General features: G+C 38.4%; 1 protein-coding gene and 1 pseudogene across 1 annotated transcript in view; one reads left to right on the top strand and one right to left on the bottom strand.

Moving 5' to 3' along the window:
* RAB23 (RAB23, member RAS oncogene family) overlaps positions 1 to 10,267 on the bottom strand; it is a 28,147-nt gene extending 17,880 nt beyond the window's left edge. Inside the window, exons 1-2 of the mRNA XM_037136416.2 lie at positions 9,971 to 10,267; positions 1,465 to 1,681 (exon numbers count right to left, since the gene is read on the bottom strand). Of these exons, the coding sequence (XP_036992311.1) occupies positions 1,465 to 1,619 (155 nt within the window). The 5' untranslated portion in view covers positions 1,620 to 1,681; positions 9,971 to 10,267. The remainder of the gene's footprint in view (positions 1 to 1,464; positions 1,682 to 9,970) is intronic.
* LOC119042660 (mitotic spindle assembly checkpoint protein MAD2A-like) lies at positions 6,489 to 7,284 on the top strand (annotated as a pseudogene).
* Positions 10,268 to 15,663: the final 5,396 nt, after the last annotated feature.

Below are 15,663 nucleotides of genomic sequence, written 5' to 3'. Positions count from 1 at the left end.
AAAACACATATTTTATCTGTAACACACATGATACACAGCTTTCTTATACTTGGGATCACTAGACAGCATTTTAGCACTATGCTTGCGGGGCATTTTAAGCAGTGAAATCACCGACAAAAGGCACAAAAATGTGGCACAAAAACAGAACACTAAAAGAACACCTGTCTACTGTATGAGGGATGAAATAGAGGGTTGCCTTATTCCACCCAGGTTGGAATGTGTGTGCAGGATGACTCAAATTTTTTGCTGCTCTACACATGTTCATGAATGATCACCCAAGCACTGGGAGTATTGATTGTGGGATTACAAATAAATTTCAGCAAGTAGGTGAATTTACAAATGCAGAATCCACAAATAATGACAACTGTATCCTTAAAATATTAATTTGGTTCAGCCTGGCCAGTGGCACAGTGGCTGGAGTATCATTCCACACACCAAAAGGTTGTGGGTTCGATTCCCAGTCAGTGCACATACATAGGCTGCAGCTTCAATCCCTGCATATGGGAGGCAACAACCGATGTTTCTCACATCGATGTCTTTTTCTGTCTCCCTTCCTCTCTCTCTAAAAGTCAATAAATGTATCCTCATGTAAGGATTTAAAAAAATAATTAATTTGATTCAGATAACAAGCACAAAAAACAAATATCATCAAGTCGTAAAATGAATCTTCTTAAAATACCTAAAGGAAGAAAATACAAAAATAAAAACAGAATACAAATTAAAAACTCAAGAATCTTTAAAACAATAAACACAATTATCTTTGATGCTAATGCCCAAGCTAGTTCAGTCAGATTTGCCCGATGTCACTTATTTTTGTAATGCACTTTAGTTTGTCTCTTACAATTTAACATATCCTAGAAAGTTGTCAAGACTAATGACAAAAAGTGGTTTTTTTCCAGAAAGTGTTATTTTGATGTGTTTTAAAATTTATTTGGATTTTCTGAAGATTTCCTTTCTGTAGGAGTATTTAATCCAAATCTTTTCTCATTTCTTTAGAATAAAAACAAATTTTAATTCTCTAATTTCTATACAGTCTTGTCCAGTTTTAAAGAGAGAAAAGATATTCTAAACAAAAGTATCCCATAATATAAGAGATGAGAACTATTCTGATAGACAAGGAACTTTCCTTCAAAATAAAATAGTGGGTAGAAATCTCACTGGTCAAGCATCAGTTTGTGTTGAAGAAGTACGTAAAGTGCCACAAATAAATATAAAACAGATACAAGGTAAGTTAAAAAAAGATGGGGAAGGCAAATAGGAAAAAAACAAAACAGATGAGAGGAAGGGAAGAGAGATGAAGGCGGGGCAGGAGACTGAAGGATAAAGACACACAGAGCAAAAGTAATTCACACCACCACCAACTGTCTCATGAGCCACTGCCATTAGAAGCCTAACCTTGGACTGTAAAGTCTTGGGCACAGTTCGCAATTCAAAACCAAGAGGATAAAATGGCTAAGTACATACTGGATTTGTCGCTCCAAAAAATCAACTCCAATGGTTTTCTTATAATCTTTTGTAAAAATGCCTTTGCAATATCTCTGAATCATACTTGATTTTCCAACGGCTCCATTCCCGACAACCACCATCTTGATGGCCACTTCCATATCTTCCTCCAGCATTTCTGGAGTTGAAAAGGTTTCTGTACCAACTTTAATTCCAGGTGATCAGATCTTTCTTAAATCTGCAGTTTAAAATGAAAAATAAAATAATTTTCATGACACAAAAACTATATAAAGTAAAATAGGCTATAATTGTTTTATCAGGGAATAATCATATTAAATGTCAAGAATTTATCCACAATGAAGGCCCCCTCACCAGGCTGTTTAGCTAATATAAGTTCATTAAGAGGAGGGGCAATAATATCATTCACTCATTCATTCATTTTTGAATCCTTATCAATAGCACAATGTATAACATCCAGGTATGTGAAACATGCCTAGATTGCATAGTTTTGCCTTTCACAGAGACTTAGACTATGGGTGGTTAGAGTTGAGGCCTGATTTAAACTGCATTTACTAGTTTGGTACTCTTAGTGAAGTTATTGCTTAACCTCTTTAAGCTTCAGTTTTCCGAGGATGTTTACCTCACAGAATTGTTGATCAGTGATAGTTATAAAGCACCTTGCGTAATGAAAGTTAAGCATGCAAAAAATGGTAGGTACATACAACATAATAAATTCTCCATAGTTACCACCAAATTTTCAACAAATGCAAAATCTACAGAAACTGCTTTTCAACCTCACAAGTAATAATAATATCCCCAATAAAAGCACCCCAAAGAAAGGTTTTGTATAACAATGTAAAGCTGCATGACCACAGCAGGCTCTTGGTTACAGTGCTTTAGTGTTCAGGTGACAATGAATCCTCCACAAATAATCTTATGCCACTCATTCTTTCTTTAGAATTTAGTTTCAGATTAGTTATTGTTACTCATATAATGAAAGTAATAGTGTGTACTGTTTGTATTTTAGACTAAAAAGAACAGAAAGTCAACTTCTTCATATTATTTCTTAAAATTACTAGTTAAGTTCCTGTCTACTTAGCCATTATATTGCATTATACCTTAAATGAACATCCATCTACACACCACAGCACAAAGTCTGCAATGTGACGACATTCCTTTCTTTGTCCCTAACACAGTTTCAGTAATTGTCCTCAGTGCTTCACAAATTTGCATGATCAAAAGAATTACCTAGAAATACTTGCTAAAGTATTAGTTCTAGTCTCCACCTCAGACAAAAATTAAGTAATTTAAAAAACCTAAAAACTGAGAATATTAGAACAAAAGAACATGGTAGATACAAAAATATGAGTAAATACACAGACTTCTCTCAAGTGCTCTACATTATGTTTGACAACTGAAACAAAAGTTATAACCAATGTGGTTTTCAATATATGTAGAAAATATAGTAAAGACAATTAATGCAAATGAAGAGGATAACGAGATGTAAAGTTTCTATACTTCAGTTGAACTGATGAAACGCTGGCACCAATAGGTTCTGATAAATTACATATATATAATGTAACACCCAAAGCAAGCACTAAAAAGGTTTTACAATAAGATATATTAAAAACACTACAGATAAAACAAATGGAAATTCTAAAAACAATAAAACTACCATAATCAAATGAACATGAAGGGACCTGTCCACATGACAACAGCTGAATATACTTCTTTCAAGCACCCACTGAACATATACCAAGATACAACACGTACTAGGCCATAAAACAAACCTCAAGAAACTTAATGAAATTGCAATGGAATCAAACTGGAAATCAGTAATAAAAAGACAATGGAAAAATCTACAAACATTTGGAAACTAAAAAAAAAAAAAGACTTCTAAACAATTCGTGGGCTTACGAAAAAGCTCAAGAGAAATTTTAAAAAGTAATTGAACTGAGCCCTGGTTGCTTTGGCTCAGTGGATTAAGTGCTAGCGTGGGAAGCAAGGGGTCACTGGTTCGATTCCCGGTCAGGGCACATGCCTGGGCTATAGGCCAGGTCCGCAGTAGTGGGGGCATGTGAGAGGCAACCACACACTGATGTTTCCCTCTTTTTCTCTCTCCCTTCCCTGCTAAAAGTAACTAAGTAAGTAAATAAATAAATAAATAATCTTTAAACAAAGGTAATTGAACTGAATGAAAATGAACAAATAACATGTCGAAACTTACGGGACATAGATAATGTTGTGCTGAGAGGGAAATTTTGCAGCAGTGACTGCTTACCTTAGGAAGAGAGTCTCAAATTAATAATCTGAGCTACCACTTTAAGAAAGCAGATGAGCGAATAAGCCCAAAGTGAGCAAAAGAATGGAAATAGTAAACATAAGGGCAGAAATCAATGAAATTCAAAACAGAAAAATGAGACAAAAAGCTGGGTTTTTGAGAAGATCAATAAAATTGAAAATAGGAAAAACATCCCACAAATTACCAGTGTCAGGAATAAAATAGGGATATCACTACAGACTTTACATACTCAAAAGGGTAATAAAACAAACAACTCTACCCATATAAATTTGACAACTGAGATGAAAGGGATCCATTCTTGGAAAAGAAATAACTACCACTACTCACTCACTATGAAATAGATCATTTGAATAGCCCCATAACTATTAAGGAAATTGAATTTGTAACTTTAAAAACTCAAAAAGAGCCCTGGCCAATGTGGCTCAGTTGGTTGGAGTGTTGCCCAGTAACTGAAAGGTTAACAAGGTTGATTCCTGGTCAGGGCACATATCTGGGTTGGGGGATTCAGTCCCCAGGCCAGGTGCATGCGGGAGACAACTGATCAATGTTTCTCTCTCACACATAGATGTTTCTCTCTCTCCCTTCCTCTCTCTCTCAAAAACCAGCCAACCAACCAACCAACCAATCAACCAACAAACAAACAAAAAAGAAATTTCCATGCTCAGATAATTACATCAAAGATTTCTAAAACTTTTCAAGAATTAACACCAATGATACAATCTTTTCCAGAATACATAAGAGGAGGAAATGCTTTCCAATTTATTTTATAAAGTCAGCATTATTTTGATACCAATACCACACAAAGGCAGTATTGAAAGAAAAAAAACAGACTATATCCCCTCATGAACACAAATGCAAAAATCCTCAACAAAATATTTGTAAACCAATTAAGTAACATATAAAAAGAACAACCAGGACCAAGTGGGCTGTATCCTGGGAATGCAAGGCTAGTTCAGTACTCAAAAGTCAATTAATATCATCCACCATATTAAGGAGGTGAAGGAAAGCCACATCACCATATCAATTAATGCAAGGATGATAGTGGACAAAATTCAACATCCATTTATGAGAAAAACTCAGCAAACTACAAACAGGAAGATTTCTTCAACCTGATAATGGGCATCTGTTTAAAAACCCTACAGCTAACATCATAATTAATTCTGAAAGACTGATTGTTTCCCCCTTATGGGACATTTCACTCTCACTTCTCCTATTTATCATACATGAAGTCCTAGCTAGAGTAATAGAGAAAAAAAGAAAAAATTAAATGCTTAGATAAGGGAAAAGAGAAATAAAACCGTCTCTAGTCACACATGATATGACTGTCTATGTAGAAAACTCCGAGGAATTAAAACAAACAAACAAAAAATCCTGGAGCTAATAAATGAGTTTAGTAAGAACACATGATAAAGCATAACACATAACACTCGATTGTATTTCTATATCCTAACAATGTACAATTTAAAACCAAAAACTTTTAAATGACATTTACTAGAGTTTCAAAAATATTACTGGGGAATAAATCTAATAAACAGGTACAAGATCTGTATGCTGAAAATTACAAGTGCTAATGAAACAAAGACCTAAATAAATGGGAAGATAGAGCATGTCCATAGATGAGATGACTAAGTAAAAACAGCAATTCTCCCACAATCGATTTATGGTTTAATGCAATTCCAAAGTATTGGCAGGATTTTTTGTAGTTAGAAACAAGCTGATTCTAAATTTTATATGGAAAGGCAAAGGAATTAGAATGGCTAAAACAATTTTGAGAAAGAATAAAATTGGAGGAGATCCTATTACCTGATATTAATATACTATAAAGCTTTGTCGATCAAAAATGTGTGATGCTAGTGCCCCAGCGGGTGTGGCTCAGTGGGCTGAGTGCCGGCTTGTGAACCAAAGGATCACTGGTTTGATTCCCAGTCAGGGCACATGCCTGAGTTGCAGGCCAGATCCCCAGTAAGGGGCACTCAAGGAGCAACCACACATTGATGTTTCTCTCCCTCTCTTTCTCTCCCTTACCCCCTCTCTGAAAATAAAATAAAATAAAATCTTTTTTTTTTAAAGTGTGATACTAGCAAAGAGAAAGATACATAAATCAATGGAACAGAACAGAGGATCCAAAATTAGACCCACACAAATAGAGCAAATTGATTTTTGACAAAAGTGCAAAAACAATTTAGCGGAGAAATGACAGCCTTTTCAATGGAACAACTGGGCATTAATATGCAAATAAGTAAACCTTTCCCTAAACCTCACACTTTATACAAATAATTCCCCAAATGTGTCACAGACACAAGTGTAAAACTATAATTTTTAGAAACAAACTTTTAGAAGGTGAAAATCTTCATGGCCTAGGTTTAGGCAGATTTCTTAGCCATCATAACAAAAGATCCTCAAAACAAAAAACTGATAAATTACACCTCACCAAAATTAAAACATTTGCTCTGTGAAAGACACTGTTACAAGAATGAAAAGATAAGCTACAGACTGGGAGAAAATACTTGCAAAACACATATTGACCAAATAACTTGTATGTAGAACATATAAAGAACCCTAAAAACTCAACATAAACAAACAACTCAATTAAAAAATTGGCAAAACTCTTGGCCAAATACTCAGCAAAGATATGCCAAATAAGCACATGAAAATATATTCAACATCTTTAGCCGTTAGTTAAAGACACTTTAAAAAGCCACAAGATACCACTACATGCCTATTAGAATAGTCTAAATTCAAAATGATACAGCCACTCAATGTGACAATTTCTTATAAAGTTAAACATACTTTACGTGAACCTGCAATTCCACTTCTACCATACCCTAGAGAAATGAAAGCTTATGTTCATTTAAAAAAATTTTTAAAAAACCATCATCGGAGCCCTGAGGTCACCTGTCAGGGTTGGGGTGAGGCGGTCCTGGCCTTGGTGCCGCAGCTCTCCGGGGGGGAGAGCATCACCCTGCACGGGAGCGCTGAAATCATGGCCTAGTCTCATTTGGCATCAATAGCATTTTGTACCAATGTGGCGTTTATCCCTCTGAAACCTGTACTCAAGCATAAAAATATGGACTCACCTTGCTTATAACTACTGATGCTGAGTTCATGACATACATAAATAATGTGGTGGAACAACTAAAATATTGGTTATACAAGTGCTTCGATTCAGAAACTGGTGGTTGTCATCTTGAATATTGGAAGGGGTCCTTGAAAGGGGAATATTGAGAGATACTAAGTGTGACAAAACTGCCAACGATGACAGTACTCCTTGAGAAAAATCTCAGAAAGCTATCCAAGATGAAATTTGCTGTGATCAGACAGATCACAGCTACAGTGACATTTTTGCCACTGTTGGAAGTTTCTTGTTCATTTGATCTGCTGATCTATATATAAAGATTTGGTTGTACCTGATAAGTGGGTGGAATCAGGACCACACACAGTTCATTATCAACTCTGAGCAAGTCCATCTGCATTCCTTCATTACTACAGTCCACAAAGTAAACAGCATGGTGGCCTACAAAATTCCTGTCCCTGACTGAAGATGAGCCAGGAACAATAACATAATTCTCAAATGTTTCCTGAATCCAAGTTAACTATAATTCATGATGTATTTCATTGATTAATTTTTAGATGGGGAAAACTTAACATTATGCTATATTTACTGAACTGTGCATAACTGTTCCACTTTGGGGTAATTCTTTGACTTTCCATAGAGTTGGTGTAATTTTTTGCATACTGTTCACAGGGGAACCAGCAGATGACATTAGCACTGTCATGTCATTTCCTTTGAAGGTAGAAACCAGGTGGGAAAACTTTTGCTATAAAGCTAAATGCCTTTGTTTTCAGACCTTTTGGTCTGAGTAGCTTGACTCAGAATATAGGTAAATATGAAACACAGCAAAAGAAGTCTGACTATTCAGAATTTTTTTAGGTCCTAAAGTAACTGATAATGCACAATAACAAAATATTGCTATTAGGTCCTTTTGCCATTTATTTCATTTGCAGTTTCCATATTGAAAAAAGTCTCCAATTACTTGATTTAATGTATATAATTTACACTTACAAAGCTATCACTATTTCTACTATTTAAGTGATACAGAATTCTTAAAAATGTCTTTTTGTGTTTTATAAAATCAAGCTTTAAATGGTAATGATAAAGTTAAATGTATATGTTTAAAAAAAAACCTGTACACAAATGTTTATAGGGGCAACCACACATTGGATTCACACATTATGAATATAGGGGCAGCTCTATTCATAATTGCCAAAAACTGGAAACAATCCAAGCATCCTTCAATGGGGTACATGCAACAGCTCAGAGGAATCTCAAAGGCTTTATGCTGAAAGAAGTCAGCATCAGATTATGTGTTACATGATTCCATTTACTGTATATGACATTCTAGAAAAGATCAGTACAGATGGTCCCAGACTTACATGGTTTGACTTACAATTTTCAATTTTATGATGGTGTGAAAACAATAGGAATTCAGTAGAAACCATACCCAAATTTTGAATTTTGACCTTTTCTTGGGTTAGTAATATACAGTATGATAGACTCTTGTCATGCTGGGATCCAGTTAGGGCTGCAACTCCAACTCAGCCAGGAATTCAGGAGGGTAAACAACTGATACCCTACAGTACAATAGGTATTAAATGGATTTCAATCTATTTTATTTTTTTATGGATTTTTAGAGAGAAGGAAAGGAAGAGTGGAAGGAGGATGGAGAGAGGAGGAAAAAAGGAGGGTGGGGAAGAAACATCGATTACTTGTTCCACTTATTTATGCATTCACTAGTCAGTTCTTGTATGTGCCCTGACCCAAACCCAAACCCAACCCACAACCTTGGCTTATGGGGACGATGCTCTAACCTACGGGCCTACCTGCCAGGACATCAGCTTATTTTCAACTTACAATGGGGTTTATCAGGTCTCAACCCCACAGTAACCTGGGGGGGGGGGGCACCTGTGATTGCTGAGTTAGGGAAAGGATATAAAAAAATAGCATGAGTTTTGATGGGGAGGTGATAGAACTATTCTATATCCTAAGTGTCATGGTGGTTAGTTGAATCTAAAATTCATTGAACACAACTCTAAAAAAAAAAGTCAATTTTACTGTATGATAATTTAAAAAATAATAAAATTTGAAGAAAAAATGCAATCAGATTTCAACACAGGCAGTGTAACGTTTGTGACTGTCACTACTACTCTCAAAATACTAAATCAAAACAATTAAGTTCTTCAAAAATAGGCATAATTCTGAGCACCATAATTAAAAAGCTTGACAGTAACACTACCTACTTTTTACTCCAAATTTAATTTAAAAGATTTTGTCAATGCAATTTTATAAATTAGTAGAGTAACTCACTGATCAAAAGGGTTTTGTTTTTGTTTTTTTACATCACAGCCTGTACTTAAGTACAGGTGTGATTATATTCACACCTACATGTTAGGCGTTACACAAAAGCTAGAGAGGTAAACGGCCCTTTTCTGAGTCTACCGCTACTTGATAGCTCAGTTTACTACCTACTCTCTCACACACCCTCAGGTTCCTCCGCCTGGGAACTAGGGCTTCTCAGTTCGAGTAAAGTAATTCTGTGGCTTCCAGTGTCAATGAAATAGTGCAGTACGACTCATTCATATTCCACCAGTCTGAGCGAGAAACTAGGGAAGGGTGGGGCCGCGGGCTAGGAAGAGGCCCTCTGCAGGGACCAGCTGTTGTTCCCCATCAAACCTAACCTGGGTGGGTACTTAATGCCCCTTAGCTGGTGTCCCACCCCGCCGAGATCGCCCCTTCCCACCCTGGGGACAGGGGGAGAGCAAGCAGGCAGGAACTCCGCTAGGATGGAGGCGCAGCACCTCACCCCGCTCCACCTCGCGCATTCCCGCCCAAGGGGCAATTCCAGGCACCCACACCCAGGAAGACCAGATCGCTGGGAACTGGGAGGGGGTGCCGGGCAGGCGCTGCCGCCCACCTCCCCCAGCTGGAACTTAGACCCCGCGCTCAGAGGCGGGCAAGCAAGCGCTCGGGGGGCCTGGGCCGGGGGATGGGAGCCTGGGCCTGGAGGCCCCTGACCCCCAAACCCTTCTCCAGTCCCCAGAGGAAGGCACTTTCCGGGACCCCGAAGACAGGCGGGTCCTTCTTCGGGGAAGACGGAGTCGTCCTCATCTCTTGGAGAGGACTAGTAAGTGCAGGACGCTACTGTGTGAAAGTGAGCCGCCACTCACCGTCCCCCTTGGCCGCCGAGGACCCGCAGCCCAGCGAGACCGGCTCTTCTTGGTCGCGGCGCAACCGCTGCCGCCGCCGTCACCTTTTCCTCCTAGCGCGCCAGCTCCCTCCGTGCGTCCGCCCAGCAGGTTCGAGCCCTCTTTCGCTCTTTTAAGGATGACTATGATTTTTCTAACAAACTTTATTGGCAGTCAGGACGCAGAACAAGCGGCTCAGCCGCAGGTCCGCCGGGAATGGTGGGGCGCGGGAGACTCGACTCCCCTCATCTGTAGACCCGCCGCGTTGCCGAGCATGCGCCGGGCTTGGTCTGCGCATGCTCCGCGGAGACCAGGTCCCCAGCCCGGCTCCACCCGGGTTCTGGCTAGTCTCGGAGGTCCGGGGTTCTCTGCATTCCCGGGACCCGGGTGTGCATTGGGGTGACCAGAGGCGGACAGAACCTCTTAGATCATGGATTGGAGTCTAATAAAGATAAACTAATGGAAAAAGGTCTTCATAAATTTCGCCTACACAGTGCTCAGACTTTCCCAGTCCTCAAAGGACTTTCCACGCCTTGGACACACACCTTAGTTTCTTGACCGGATGGCATCCAAGGGGCAAAGTAAGCATAAAATGTGGAGCAAAGTCGAAAACGCATTCACAGTCTGCACGTTGTGGCTGGACAAAATAGAAGTTTGAGATGGTTAATAATTCAGAGAACCAAACCAAAAATTAAAAGGTTCCCAAAGGCAATCTAAACTTTGCTTCAGTTATTTTTATATTTCCAAATAGAATAGTGGGGTAAAAAAAAAAAAAAAAAAGGAAAAAACCAAATGTTAGCGAGGGTGTGAAGTAAATGAATTCTTCTATCCAACTACTGGAATGTAAAACGGACCACTCTTTTTAAAAATGGCACTATCTATTAAATGAGCTTCTGATTGTCCAGGTTTAATGGGTACAGAGTTTCAGTTTTCCAAGATGAAACAAGTTCTGGGGTTGGACGGCGGTGATGGTTGCATAACAATGTAGATGTACTTAATGGCCCTGAATGGTACACTTGAAAATGGTCATAACGGTACATTTTCTGTTAGCATAGTTTACCAGTTTTTTTAAGTGGGTAAAAAAGAGAAAAATCTAAGTATGTCTTAGAGTATAAATCTGAGGATTCAGATTTGAGAGAAACATCTTGAAGAAGCCCTCAAGACTATTCCTTACTCCCTTTTCCATTTCCAGGAGATTGTTGTACATTTTCAGTGCAGTTAAGTCAGCTTTCTATCTGACTCAGTGCTGTACCCAAGGACGCAGCACAGATTTTATGCCGTGATAAGGAAAGCCTGCACAGAAACCTGCCCTTTTATTTTATTTTTTCCGTTATTAAAGTTTATCAAGGGAGTAATTTGAATTTTTAGAGGCTTTGTTTAGCAAAGCAAAAAGCTTTAAAATTCTTTCTTTAACCTGTCAAGTAGTATCTAAGTTAAGTAAATCCTCTATTGCCTTAAGAAAGGGAAGGGTTGTCAGTGAACATTGTATAAAGGACCCATGAACAAATCCAAAGGGGGACAGAATTGAGGATGGAAGGTAGGGGTAGGTGGGGTGGGAGGGAGGGAGAGTATGAGGGAAAATGGAGACAACTGCACCTGAAAAACAACAAAAGTAAATAATAGTAAAAGAAGAAGAAGAAGAAGAATGCTTTCCTAAATCACAAAAGTTGACTTCCAAGTTACACTGTCTTACTTCTAATACCTTGTAACCCTGAGAACTAAACCTCACCAGGGATGGGTCCTCTTGAAGTCAGGGTGGGAAAAACAGATCATATTCTGACACAGACTAAATGTAGACTTTGATATGTAATGTAATCCTATAATTTATCATCCAGCTGGGATACCTTTGAGAGTAAAAAGGGTGCTGTTACTTACTCAAGAACAAAAGGCATACAATGGCTTATCCCTTGTGATAAGGCAGTTTAGGGAACTAAATTTCCCAGTATGCCCTGCCTGTTGAAAGTCAAAAAGCTTGACTGCAACAAAGCATCCTGAGAAGTGTGATTAGTACCATTTCAGAGGTAGACAGTATAGGGCTCAATGCCGACATGGAGATTCCTCCTTCTGTGGGACGCTTAACCAGACACAGGACACAACACCTGAGGTGAGATTTCAGCACATACTAAGTCTGGGGTGGAGCCTCTCTCTCCCCAACAACTCTATTCCGAAGGTGTGAATAATCTAGTAGTCTGAAGAATCAAATCAACCATGTGGGAAAACTTATTTTAATGTTTTCTAATCAGACATCAAAATACTGTTTTAGTTCTTAAAAGTTGTTTCACTCTGGATCTTAGTGTCCTCATGTAAAATATGGAATTATCCACCTTGCAGGATCATTCCAAAAATACTTACCGTGCCAAGTACTGTGCTGGGCACTGGTATCCAGTGGTAGACAAAGGGGACATGACTAATAACCCCTTGGAGTCTATAGTCTGGTAAGGAAAAATATACATATGTACATACATACATAGATATTTATAATTATATGAAGTTAAGTGACAAATGCAATTAAAGTATATGAAAGGGGGCCCTAATTTTGTATTAAATTTATTGGGGTGATATTGGTTAATAAAATTATATAGGTTTCAGGGGGGAGCTCTAATTTCAATTGGAGAGCCAGAGAGGTCTTTCGGACAAAGTGACATTTAATCCACCATCTGAAGGATAAATGAATTAGTTGGGGAAAGTATAGGGAGAAAAAGATATTAAGTAGAGGGAGCAACAAGTACAATGGCCTGAGGCAGGAAATAATTTGGTGGCTTTGAGGAATTGAAAGCAAGGTAATGTGCAGAAATGAGGTGGTGAGTGGTACAAAATGAAATAGTGACAGAGGCAGGGGCCAGGTCATGAAGACCTTGTGGGTCATGTAAGTAGTTTGGTTTATATCTCAAGTACATTGGAGAAAGCCTTTGAAGGATTTTTAGTGCAGGAATAAGGAGAGCCACTTGAAAGATCTTTCTGGTTGCTATGTAGCAAAAGTACTGCATAGAGGAAAATGGGAGACCAGTGGAAGTCTAGTCCAGGTGAGAGATGATGGAGGCTTAACTGAGGTGGTAACAGAAGTGATAAAAAGTGAATGAAACAAACAAGTGCCAGAGAGGCTGTGGAGGCAAGGGAACCCTCATTTACTGTTGGTGGGAAGGCAGTTTGGTACAGTCCCTGTGGACAATAGTATGGAGTTTTCTCAAAAAATTAAAAATGCAATGGCCATTTGACTCAGTGATGTCACTTCTGGGAATATATCCTAAGGATCCAATTTGAAAGAATATATGCATGTCTATATTCATAGCAGTGTTATTTACAACAGTGCAAGTGCCTATCAGTAGATGTATGGATAAAAAAGCTGTGGTACATTTACACAATAGAATACTACATACTTGTAAAAAAAAAAAAAGGAAATCTTACCTTTGAAATAGCATGGATGCCCCTGGAGATTATTATGCTAAATAAAATAAGCCAGTCATAAGAAGACAAATACCATATGATCTCACTTTATGTGAAATCTAATGAACAAAATAAACAAACAAGATAGAAATAGAGGTGTGGGTACATGGAACAGACTGACAGCAGTCAGTGGTGGGGGAGGGTGGTACTGAATGAAAGAAGGAAAAGGATTAGCCTAAGAACATATATGCATGACCCCTAGACACAGACAACAGTGTAGTGATAGCCAGAAGGAATGGGGGCGGGGCCTAGTTAGAGATGGCCAAAGAGAGGGGAAATGGGGACATCTGTAATGGTGTCAACATTAATAATAAAGGTAGAAAGAACAAATTAACAAAAAAAAGAAGAGTGGATGCATTTGTTTTTAATTTTGAAAGTAGAATCTATTGGACTTGACACACAAGTTTCTTGAATGACCAGTTGAGATTCTGGCACCCAGTTCTGACATCTGTATTTCCCTGTGCACACCACCAAGCAATTCTCGGACACCAGGTGGATGTCCTACAATTCAGCTCAAGTCCTACACTATCTATGTGGAAATAGCACCAGATTTTATAGGTTAAGGGTTCAGTCCTATAGGACTGCCCCTCCCACATCTGTCACCCCAATTCAAATGCCAGATTCAAATCCAGGTAATGAATTACCTGTGCTTCTGACAGACCACCAGCTATGTCCCAGGACCCCATCTTGGGTTTGGTTAATTTGCTAGAGTGGCTCACAGAACTCACAGCAACGTTTTACTTACTAGCTTACCCGTTTTGAACAAAAGGCTGTAACTCAGGAAGAGCCAGATGGAAGAGATACATAGGACAAGGGGAAAGAACTCAGACTTTCTTTGCCTTCTGACAGCAGGCTGTCAGAGAACAGGCTGCCCAGAAACTTTCCAGGGCAGTCCTTCAGGTTTTTTAGGGGCCCTCATTACATACGCATGACTCATTAAATCATTGGTGACTGAACTCAATCTCTAGCCCCTTCCCCCTCTCTGAGGTCAGGGAATGGAACTGATGGCCATGTAATCAAGTAGTTGGTTCTGTTAGTAACCAACCTCCACCCATAGAGAATTTAGGGGCTTTGCAAAAGCCATCTCACTGACGTAACAAAACACATCTTTTTGGCTTTCATCACTTAAGTAATCCCAAGGGTTTTAGGAACTCTGTTTCATAAAGGAACTGGGAAGAAAGACCAAATATGTATTTATTAATATATATCACAATATCACACAACCTTGCTGGTAGGGTCACTATGGAACTAGTATAAATCCTAGACAATGTGAGTCTGGAAATATTCAGTTCATTCTAGATTCCTTTTCCTTTGTCACCGATTGTTCTGGTCTCAGATGGGCTAGTCCATACCATCATACACACTTCTGGATTTAGGATACTTACCAATAAAGACATTTCTTAGGCCATAATGATCTTTCTGTTTTTTTCCTTCAGTGTCTAACTCTTCCCTATATATACATTTGCTTTTCAAATGTCTGGTCTCTTTGTGCAACTCTGATTTTTAAGGACTTCACTGATGGTACATGAGTGGGCATCTGTGTGATATCTTTCTTGTACATCTATTGGGACATTTGTTTATGTACCAATTTTCTAACATTTAATGCATTTTCAAAAGTCTATTCACAATCACCATTTTGTCAGCCAGTCCTTAATTTAAACTCCTCTCAGTGTTCTCATGAAATAAGTAGGTTAATATAGTGTACCCATTAACTGTAGTTTTAGATGCAAACAAAGTAAATAAAGGTCACATGTCCTGTAGGTAAGTTAGGTACAAGAAAGAATCCAATTCTCTTGATGGCCAATTTTAAATATAAACTCATTCAGTTGTCCATTACCTGGACTTGCAATTATTAACTCACATACAGTGATGGGGAAATGTTCTAGTTATGCTAACAATCAAATACTTGATGCCCACAACAGAATTTTTCTCTCAAATATTATATAGTCCTTTGCACATTATTCAGTGATTGGAGTTTCATGGCTAAAGCAATTTTAAAAACTGAGTAGCTATGGGACAAAAATGGGGGGAAGGAGCTGTAGAAGAGTACAAAGAGTTGATTCAGTAATGAGATATATGTGACAATGCTATACTGATACTTTATGTGGTGTGGGAGGGTCAAAGATAGAAGTAGTATTAGAATTTGAAAGACACTATAACAATGTGTCTTGTTTGCATAGAAATTTTTACAAATGGATGCATTACCAGAAATGCCAATGGTATTGCCTATG

Source organism: Artibeus jamaicensis, unplaced genomic scaffold, assembly GCF_021234435.1.
Source record: "Artibeus jamaicensis isolate MK-2021 breed Jamaican fruit bat unplaced genomic scaffold, CSHL_Jam_final contig_388, whole genome shotgun sequence".
NCBI classification, from domain to species: Eukaryota; Metazoa; Chordata; class Mammalia; order Chiroptera; family Phyllostomidae; genus Artibeus; species Artibeus jamaicensis.
The sequence above is the reverse complement of the archived record's forward strand: the minus strand, read 5'-3'. Positions and strand labels throughout refer to the sequence as shown.